At 48.5% G+C, this 9,948-nt stretch overlaps 1 protein-coding gene across 1 annotated transcript; it reads left to right on the top strand.

The window, feature by feature from the left end:
• Positions 1–1,442: 1,442 nt before the first annotated feature.
• Positions 1,443–9,725, top strand: MCFD2 (multiple coagulation factor deficiency 2, ER cargo receptor complex subunit). The gene is made up of 4 exons (XM_023223848.2): positions 1,443–1,579; positions 5,677–5,831; positions 6,899–7,058; positions 9,295–9,725. The coding sequence occupies exons 2-4, from the start codon at positions 5,683–5,685 to the stop codon at positions 9,424–9,426; spliced, it is 441 nt and encodes a 146-aa protein (XP_023079616.1). The 5' UTR covers positions 1,443–1,579; positions 5,677–5,682; the 3' UTR covers positions 9,427–9,725.
• The last annotated feature ends 223 nt before the right edge of the window (positions 9,726–9,948 follow it).

Raw genomic sequence — 9,948 nt, 5'->3', positions numbered from 1 at the left:
TAGGGTTTCCTCAAAACTTACGGATTCTTTGTCCCAGCCCGGTGGCTCACCCCTGTAATCCCAGCACTTTGGGAAGCGGAGGTGGTGGGAGGATTGCTTGAACCCAGGAGTTCGAGACGAGCTGGGCAACATGGAGATTCTTTTCTTTAAAAAAAGAAAAAAAAAATTAGGGATTATGGGATTTTTCTCAGGGATGGGGTGACAGATTTCAATCTCAGATGAAGGTGGGAAAAGGTACGAGACAGTCAATGGCAGTGGCATTAGCCAACTTTCAAGGCATCTAACTACTTAGCCACTTCCTTTGTCTTTCCTATCCGGACCCAGGTTCATCTGAAAAACGATTATGCACCTTTATGGACAGAAATGGGAGAAGGGTTTTAAAAAAAACCATGGTCCTGCCGGGCGTGGTGTCTCACGCCTGTAATCCCAGCACTTTGGGAGGCTGAGGCGGGAGGATCAAAGAGGTCAGCAGTTCGAGACCAGCCTGGCCAACATGGTGAAACCCTGTCTCTACTAAAAATATAAAAATTAGGCGAGCGTGGTGGCGCACGCCTGTAATCCCAGCTACTCGGGAGGCTGAGGTAGGAGAACAGCTTGAACCTGGGAGGCGGAGGTTGCAGTGAGCCAAGATTATGCCACTGCACTCCAACCTGGGACAGGGCGAGACTCCGTCTCAAAACAAAACAAAAAAAACGAAACGACTGTCCTACACTATTTATCCATCAGGTTAAGAGATACTCACTGAATGTTAATCTTGTATAGGAGCACAGGTGTAAGGGCAGAATTATACAGGGATGATGTTTTCGTTTACCTATTTGTTCATGAGTCTGTTTTTAAGTAATTTGTCCTCTCTTGAATGACAAAAGCTGCTGATTTCACGAACGGTACAGGGAAAGTGGTATTTGAACTGGGTCGCATAGTCTTGCTGGGACTCCTGTGGAAGCGAACAGGTACAGCAGGTATAGCAGCTACCGCAGCTTGTGCACTGGGGCTGGCAGAAGCTGGAAGCAGGCCAATCTTGAAACGTAGCGTCCAAGGCCGGCTCCAGCGTGTTCTGGTCATTTCATCAGGAAGGAATTAGCATTCCTATTATCTTTCTTCCCAACTTGCTGCAGGACGAACCAAGAGACCTGAAACAACGGCCCTGTATAGGAGAGGCGGAGCGGAGTTGGGAGCCGGCTTTGGAATCTGCCCTATCGGTATTCGCCATCCTACGTCGCACGTGGAACTACGTTCCTGAGGGCTTCCGGGGTTGCCTAGCAACCTGCCGGGCCGCTAGGGCGTCCACTGGCCCAACTGGAGTGGAGCCGAGTGTCGCCCTCGGGAAAGCAGGTAGAACTACGTCAGTCCCGCCAGCGCTGGGCGCGGGCCCATTACACGTGGACTCACTCGAGCCTTCCTCATAGCCCGCGGTCGCGCAGCGGGAGGGGCCTGGCGGCGCCAATGGGCGAACGGTAGGGAGCGCGCGTGCGCAGGGTAGGTCGTGGGGGCGGGGCGAGGCCGAGGAAGAGCGTTCTGGGGACGGGGGCTGGTGAGGCTCACGTTGGATGTCTTCGCGTCTGCCTAGGAGACCGTAAGGGTGAGTGAAGTAGTGCACAGTCCGCGGCGGGCGGGACCCCGGCGCCTCTCCTTTGGGCTGGGGGCTTGGGCTCAAGATGAGAGGCTGGAGCTGTCTAGGGGCGGGGGCTGGGCCCCCAGGCCGTCTCGGGACGCTTAAACGGCTAGGAGGACGGCCTGTCTTCCGGGGCGGAAGCCTGTGCCCCATCGGGGCTCTGGAGCCAGACGGGGCCGACTGGGCAGATCACCGCCCCCTTCGCTGTTCCCTGGGGGCCCCCAGGATCGTCCTGTGGGACCAGCTGTGTCGGGTGGACACTGCTGCTGGCCCGGACCAAAAGCAGCGGGCCGGAGGCGTTACTCTCCGTCTGCTCCTTGTTCCCCCATCTCCTTCTGGGGGAAACCTCGGGTCCCGTCGTGCCCGGCGGGGGAAGCTGATCTCCTATTGTATTCCCTCTCTGGGCATGGCAGTGCCATCCACCCAGGTGCCCAAGCCAGAATTGGGCATCATTCTCACTTGCTGCACTCCTTTACCCACCGACATCTAATCCCTCGCAAAGCGGTCTTGGATACGTTCATTCTCCAGTCCCATCCCCCTACCCTACCTAGTTCAGGCCACCTTTTCTCCTCTGAACTACTTCGGTGTCTTCCTGATGATGCCTGCATCTCTTCTTCATCCTTATAGTTTGTACTATACAGAGAGGCTACAGCTGTGGTCTTAAAACAGAAATCTGATCATGTCATCAGAACCGTCCCCCCATTCCCTTACCACCCTTCGTTGGATTCTGATTGCTTTTCCAAGCTCTTGAACAGAGCTTACAAAGCCCTTCAAGACTTGTCTTCTTTTAACTTTAGATTCATTTGTCTCCACACTACTGTGTCTTCAACCATACTGTATCTTTTTTGGTTCTTGGATCAGAACAAGTTCCTTCTGGGTATACATGTTCCTTCAATATGTTCGTAATGTCTGAGGCACTGTCCTTTGGTTGAAATAATACTTCTAATCCTTCATGTGTTATTTCAGTTGTGAGTTGGTGATTTCGTGATACCCCACGAGTGTCTGCCTGCTGGTTTCTCTTTTCTACCAGGTTGTAATCTGTGTGAGAGGGGTTTATCGAGGTCATATTACTATCTTCAGCACCTTGTGCTATTAGTACGGTAATTAAATGTATAAATGAAGCATGCATGGGTGCTCCTTGCGCTCCCTAGATGAACAAATAGATCAAGTTATTAATATTAAATGCCTGCTTTTTCAGAACCAATTCTCAACCCTCAGTCCGTGTAGAGGTTTCTTTAGCCTAGGAAGTTGGTTATTTTCTTGCCTTCGTTCCAGGACCATAACAGGGGTAAGTGAGAAAGTACTGGTCAGTTTTTCTTTGGCATTGGCTGTGGGTACAGGATATCTGGATGTTGGTGAGTGTGGCTGCTTTGGGTTTGAATTCTTAACCAAGGGCCCCTGATCTGAGGGAGAAGCTGCTACTAGCTGCTGGCAGGGAGGCTGGCCCCAAACTCTTAGTGCTGATAGGACTGATGACACAACAGGAGGGAAGGGTTGGGCCAGGTCAAACCACTGGAGGGCCCCAAAGGAAGTTCCAACTTAGGCTAGATCTGCTGTAGGATAGGGAACCATACACCTAGGTGCCAAGACTCACTGCCCTGATTCAACCATGAGCCAGGTCAACTCAGCAGAAATCAATAGGGTAAATGAGAGACAGAGGAGCGAAGGTCCTGACTCTCAGAGAAGGAGAAAAAGAGAGAAATGGAAAAGGAGAACAACCAGTGATCACATGTTCAGGTCAAATGAGTGTGAGAGGCTGCAGACTGAGGTCGGATGAGAGAGCAATTGTTGTTGGCTGGAAGAATCCTGAGGTGACATTTGAACCTGTCCTGGAAGGAAGGTGGAGATGGACAGATGGAACCAGTAGGAGGGGAGGCTGTGGTCCAGGAAGAGGCTGGCAGAGCAGGAGGGGAGCACTGTAACAGCCAAGGCACTGGGAGGTGCACTGCTGCTGATGGTCCAGCACTGCCCTCCCAGGACTGAGGCTGCGCCTTGTGAGGGCTATCTCAAGGTATGGGTTGTGCTCTGAAGTCCCTTTGCAGAAATCTCTCCTCCCTTGTGTTTTTCTTCAGCCTGGCCTTTATAATTTCCTAAAGAAGGCCAATGAGCTGGGGCTTATCTTCAGGCTGTTTGCCCATGGCCTTGAGCTAAGTAGTTAGAGCATGGATGATGCAACCTCCTATTTGGGCAGAGGGAGTTGCTTATGGTTTCTTTTGACTGTCAGCAGTTTAATTTGTTATATGGCAGTTAGATTCCATGTTTTCTATCTTTTCCTCCCTTGCCTGCCTTCCTTCCTTCCTCTCTCTTTTTTTTCTTTCTTTCTTTCTTTCTTTTTTTTTGATTATAGAAGGAGTCTCGCCATGTTGTCCAGGCTGGTCTTGAACTCCTGGGCTCAAGTGATTCACTTGCCTCAGACTCTCAAAGTATTAAGATTACAGGCATGAGCCACCATGGCTGGCCTATCCTGTAAGTTAGACATCACAGTGACCATTGTCCCCTTTAAGGAGGGGGCCATGGGAAGCAATACTGGTAATGGGAAAAATGGATTTGGGAAATTTTTCTAAGTGTTGTAGGGTGGCACACTCACACTCTCAGGCTTCTGCCCTGAGAGCCTTTTAGGATGGGTAAGAGGGGCTACAACACCTCTACCTCCCAGCCCCAGGCACAGAGACAGCTGCAGCTTCGGAGCTGAGCCCCTGTGTGTAGCGTGTGTAAGGGGATGACCAGTGCCTTATGGTTTGTCTTTACCACTGTTGGTTTGGGGCTGTGGACTACAATTGGCCTATTAGAAATCCCTGGCCTTGTTATCTAGCAGAATCTGTTTTGCCTTTTGGGAAGCGAGTGTTTGGTCAGGTCTTTTGTTTTTGTATGTAGGTCACCTGGCTGCCCTTCACCTTCCTTTTTGAGGTCAGTCTGTCAGCCCTAGGACAGACCAAGACTTTCCATTGAATCAACAATTATTAAAGGCCTGCCTGACTCTTGGCAGGTAATACTGGTAGGGTTAAAGTTCTCCCTGCCCTCTGAGAACTTGCTCTGTAGCTGACTGTGTCATCTTATTGACCACAATTCCAAGTGTGGCCAAACCCTGGGAGTTCCCGATAGAATCCTGATTTCTGCATAACTTTCCTTTCCAGTGCCTGCTCACCGTGGTTAAGTTACTTGCCACTGTCACCGACCAGGAGGTACAGAAGGAGGAGTTAAGGTGTTCTCCTTGTCCACTGCCGCAGACCTTGATCTGACCCGCCTTACCACTTCCCTTGGCTACCATGCTTCTGCCTCTAGTCTTGCTTTTGCCGCCTCATGCCTTCCCCACTGTGCCGCCAGATGAGTCATTCTGAAACCGAGCTCTGATCTCACCTCCCATTCACGAATTGTAAGTGACTGTCCTCTTTCTCTGCAGGAGATGTAAAGCCCTGGCCTAGTGTGCAAAGCCATGTGCAGTGCAGCCTGTCTAGCCCTTGGAGCCACCTCTGTCCTGTCGGCTTCCTACCCTCTAGGCTGCAGCCCAGCTGAACTACTTGTAGTTTCTTTCCCACTTGTGGGCACCTGCCACTCTGCTCCCACCATTCCTGTGGTCCTTCAGTCCCTGCATATCTGTCCAGACCCAGCTGCAGTGTCACCTCAATCAGCCTTTTCTGATTTTCCTTTACCCGGAGGAGATTTCTTCCCCTGAACTCCTAGAGGGTTTTCTCTTTCTCTGATATTCTGGTATAACTTGCTGGCTGCCTTTCCTGGTGCTCTTGGTAGAAAATATTTCTTTCAGTGGACTGTAGCTTCTGGGAGGCAGGAATAATCTTCCAGTCCCTTCAAGCTTTCACGTGTTGCTTGGCACTCTGCAGGCACTTCAGGAAACCTCATGAGCCTTCCCTTGCCATTTGAGTGACTTGGAGTGCCCAGGGTCATCCTGTAGTCTCAGAGCAGAGCTGGCATTGGGCCCTGTTTGACAAGCTGTCTTCCTAACCTCACTGCTTCATCAGGTTTCCCAGGATCATGCCATGTCAAGCCCTGAACGAAACCTTGGCTCTGATACTCTGCCTTCCTCTTCTGTGTTTCCCGTCTCACAGATATTGATGACCATGAGATCCCTGCTCAGAACCCCCTTCCTGTGTGGCCTGCTCTGGGCCTTTTGTGCCCCAGGCGCCAGGGCTGAGGAGCCTGCAGCCAGCTTCTCCCAACCCGGCAGCATGGGCCTGGATAAGAACACAGTGCACGACCAAGAGTACGTATTCAGCCCGGGCTGTGGTCCAGGGGCCTTCCCATCATCTGCAGCTGAGCCAACAGCAAGGGCATACTCAGTCCTCCTTTCCTTCTTCCTGTTTCTATGGCTCCTTGACATTCTTCGAGGATGATTCTTATTCCTTATTGCCACCTATAAGTCAGGTATTCTTTTTTCATCATTGTATCACAGGTGGAAGATCTTTAGGCCCAAATGGGACAAATTACTTGTCTGAATCCAGTCTCTCCTTTTTCACCACAGACAGACACACACACATACAAATAGACACACAGGTACACATACACAGTCATAGTAGCAGAATTCAGAAAATAGCTAAGGTTTCTTGACTATAACAAGACCTTTTTTTAATCAACACGTTCAAACATTGAATCATTTCTTGCAGCTTTTGTCTTGCACCAGTTAGCCTCATGCATTATACTCAGTTATCCTTTGTTTTAAAGGCTGGGCGTGGTGGCTCACACCTGTAATCCCAGTGCTTTGGGAGGCTGAGGCAGGTGGAGTGCTTGAGCTCAGGAATTCGAGACCAGCCTAGGCAATATAGGGAAACCCTGTCTCTACTAAAAATTTAAAAAAATTAGCTGGGTGTGGCAGTACATGCCTATGGTCCCAGCTGCTTGGGGGGCTAAAGTGGGAGAGTCACCTGAGCTTGGGAAGTTGAGGCTACAGTGAGCCGAGATCACACTCGTGCACTCCAGCCTGGGTGGCAGAGTGAGTCCCTGTCTCAAAAAAAAAAAAAAAAAAAAAAATTGTTTTAAAAGACATATTTTTAAATTGGTGGCCTGAAAATGTTATAACAAAGTTTTAATAATAAAGGGGAAAGAACACCCTAATCCTGCCAGCATAACAGATCGTCTGTTTGACTTTCCCTGCTCCTGTCAAGGCCCTGTCTGTCTATCTCTATGTAATCCTCGAGTGTGGTCTGCCACTGTTGGTGTTTGTTTTTCTGAGCTGGAGGAAGTTTAAGAACTTGAACTTTTCAGAGTCCTTAAGATTTCAGCGTGATCCCAGTGTCTCTGCCAATTGGCCTGAACCTGACTGTTGATTTTTAGGCATATCATGGAGCATCTAGAAGGTGTCATCAACAAACCAGAGGCGGAGATGTCACCACAAGAACTGCAGCTCCATTACTTCAAAATGCATGATTATGATGGCAATAATTTGCTTGATGGCTTAGAACTCTCCACAGCCATCACTCATGTCCATAAGGAGGTAGGTGTGGTGGTGGCTTGGGGGGCTATATCACAGAAAGGCCTCCCTTTGTTAATTTGGTCCCCCGTCTTGTTGACTTGTGTTGTCCTTATGTGCCAAGAGTGCTGCTTCTCCACTGGGCATGGTGGCTCACATCTGTAATCCCAGCACTTTGGGAGGCCAAAGTGGATTACTTGAGCCAGGAGTTCAAGACCAGCCTTGGCAATATAGTGAGACCCCATCTCTACAAAACAAACAAAACAAAAATTAAAAAATTAGCCAGGCCTGGTAGCACATGCCTGTAGTTCCAGGTACTCAGGTGGCTAAGGTGGGAGGATTGCTTGAGTCCAGGATGTCGAGGCTATAGTGAGCCATAATCATGCCACTGCACTTCAGCCTGGGCAACAGAGCGAGGCCTTGTCTCAAAAAAAGAAAAAGAAAAGAAAAGAAAGGTGCTGCTGCTTCTTTCTCTTCTGTGTTCTGCCTCTTTCTGTTCAGCGATCCTTCTGGAAAAGGATAACTTGCTGAGGCAGAAGTCCCAGGGCTGGGAATTTGTATCTTTAAGTGCTACAGGCATTTCTGATACACACCAGAGTATAAGAGTTAGTGCCTAAAAGACAGACTGCATTCAAACTGCAGAGCAAGGGAGAAGTTATTTCATTTGGGAAGAATGGTGAATTGAGACCAAGGGATTCAGGGACATGGCAGTATTTGAGGGCTATGTGATACTGTACAGTGCTCCAAAGTTTCTGAAGCACTTTCAAGTAGGTTAGAGATCTCATTGGATCTTTGCAACATCTTGAGTAGGCAGTGGCAGGCATTGTTAATACTTCCATTTTCAGTGGCACATGTCCATAGTCCCAGCTACTCATGAGGCTGAAGTAGGAGGATCACTTGAGCCTGAGAGGTTGGGGCTGCGGCAAGCTGCAATCTTGCCACTGAACTCCAGCCTGGGCAATAGAGCGAGACCCTGTCTCAGAAAACAAAAAACAAACAAAACCCTCCTGTTTTCTAGGTGAGGAAACTGAAATCAAGATCTTGTGCCAGGCTAAGCACAGTGGCTCATGCTTGTTATCCCAGCACTTTGGGAGGTTGAGGCAGGAGGATCGCTTGAGCCCAGGAGTTCAAGACCAACCTGGGCAGCATGGCGATATCCCATCTCTACAAAAATTAGCTGGGCATAGTGATGCTCGCCTATAGTCCCAGCTGCTGGGGTGACAGGGGGTGGGAGGGTAGTCTGGAGGAACACCTGAGCCTGGGAGGTCGAGGCTGCAGTGAGCTGTGATCATGCTATTGGACTCCAGCCTGGGTGACAGAGTCAGACCCTGTCTCCAAAAAAAAACACAAATCCTTGTGCCTCCACATTTAATGTCATTCCCCTTCTGCCACACTGCCGTCTATAGAGAGGACGCAAGGCAAAGTTAGCCAGGTGGGTGGGGTTACATTGGCTGCTAGGAGTGCAGGTGAGGTTTGAAGGCAGCAGGGAGCATGAACGGTTTTGCCCAGGAGAATGGCATTGTTTAGGGAAGATCCTTGGCTGTGGGAGACACACCAAAGGACATGAGGAGAGACTAATATTAGGCGGAGGAATAAGCGCTCGGCAGTCCTGGCAGATGAGGATGGTGGTGGTGATAGGAAAGGGAAGGGTGAATGTGGGAGATGTGACAAAGGAAGAACCAGCCAAGGATGCGAGCGGCCTCAGCCCACTATCCCTGGTCTTGGAGCATGGGAAATACTTTCTCCTCAAAGATCGTAACAGGTTCTGCTGATCAGCAGTGCCTTCTTGCTGTTGTTTTGATGCCAACTTGTTGTCCAGTTCGTCACTATTTCTATTTTATCAGGCAAATTTGTGCACAGAACTGACCCTCAGGAGGACTGGCACTTTTCCAATTAAAAAAGAATGAGCCGTAATGAAACAAATAAGCAAAAACCTATTTCGAAGGGCCTTCTTTTATCTGGCAAATGTAATTTCTCAACTAGATTATTATAAATTGACTCAATAATATGTATTCTCTCTCTCTCTCTCTATATATATATGTGTATATATGTGTGTGTGTATATATATATTCCTAGAAGTCGCCCCATACTCTATTGAAAGTTTTTGGACACATATGAGCGTGGACATTTGTTTTGTTTTTCTTTTTTTTTTTTTTTTTTTAATAAACACTGCCCATGAAAGAACATGGATATTTTGGACATTAGCTAAGCACTTCTGGTAAAATGTGCAACTCATCATTGTTTAATTTGTATTTTGTAGGAAGGGAGTGAACAGGCACCACTAATGAGCGAAGATGAACTGATTAACATAATAGATGGTGTTTTAAGAGATGATGACAAGAACAATGATGGATACATTGACTATGCTGAATTTGCAAAATCACTGCAATAGATGTTATTTGGCCATCTCCTGGTTATATGCACATGTGACCCGTGATAATGTGATTGAACACTTTAGTAATGCAAAATAACTCATTTCCAACTACTGCTGCAGCATTTTGGTAAAAACCTGTAGCAATTTGTTACACTGGGGTGAGAAGAGATAAGAGAAATGAAAGAGAAGAGAAATGGGACATCTAATAGTCCCTAAGTGCTATTAAATACCTTATTGGACAAGGGCTTGCTTAAAGCATCTGTATTAGTCTGTTTTGATGCTGCTGATAAAGACATACCCGAGACTGGGAAGAAAAAGAGTACTTGGACTTACAGTTCCACATGGCTGGGGAGGCCTCAGAATCATGGCGGGAGGCGAAAGGTGCTTCTTACGTGTCAGCAAGAGAAAATGAGGAAGAAGCAAAATCAGAAACCCCTGATAAACCATCAGATCTTGTGAAATTTATTCACTATCACGAGAATATCACAGGAAAGACTGGCCCCGATGATTCAATTACCTCCCCCTGGGTCCCTCCCACAA

This window comes from Piliocolobus tephrosceles, chromosome 15 (genome assembly GCF_002776525.5).
Source record: "Piliocolobus tephrosceles isolate RC106 chromosome 15, ASM277652v3, whole genome shotgun sequence".
Classification (NCBI taxonomy): Eukaryota; Metazoa; Chordata; class Mammalia; order Primates; family Cercopithecidae; genus Piliocolobus; species Piliocolobus tephrosceles.
The sequence above is the reverse complement of the archived record's forward strand: the minus strand, read 5'-3'. Positions and strand labels throughout refer to the sequence as shown.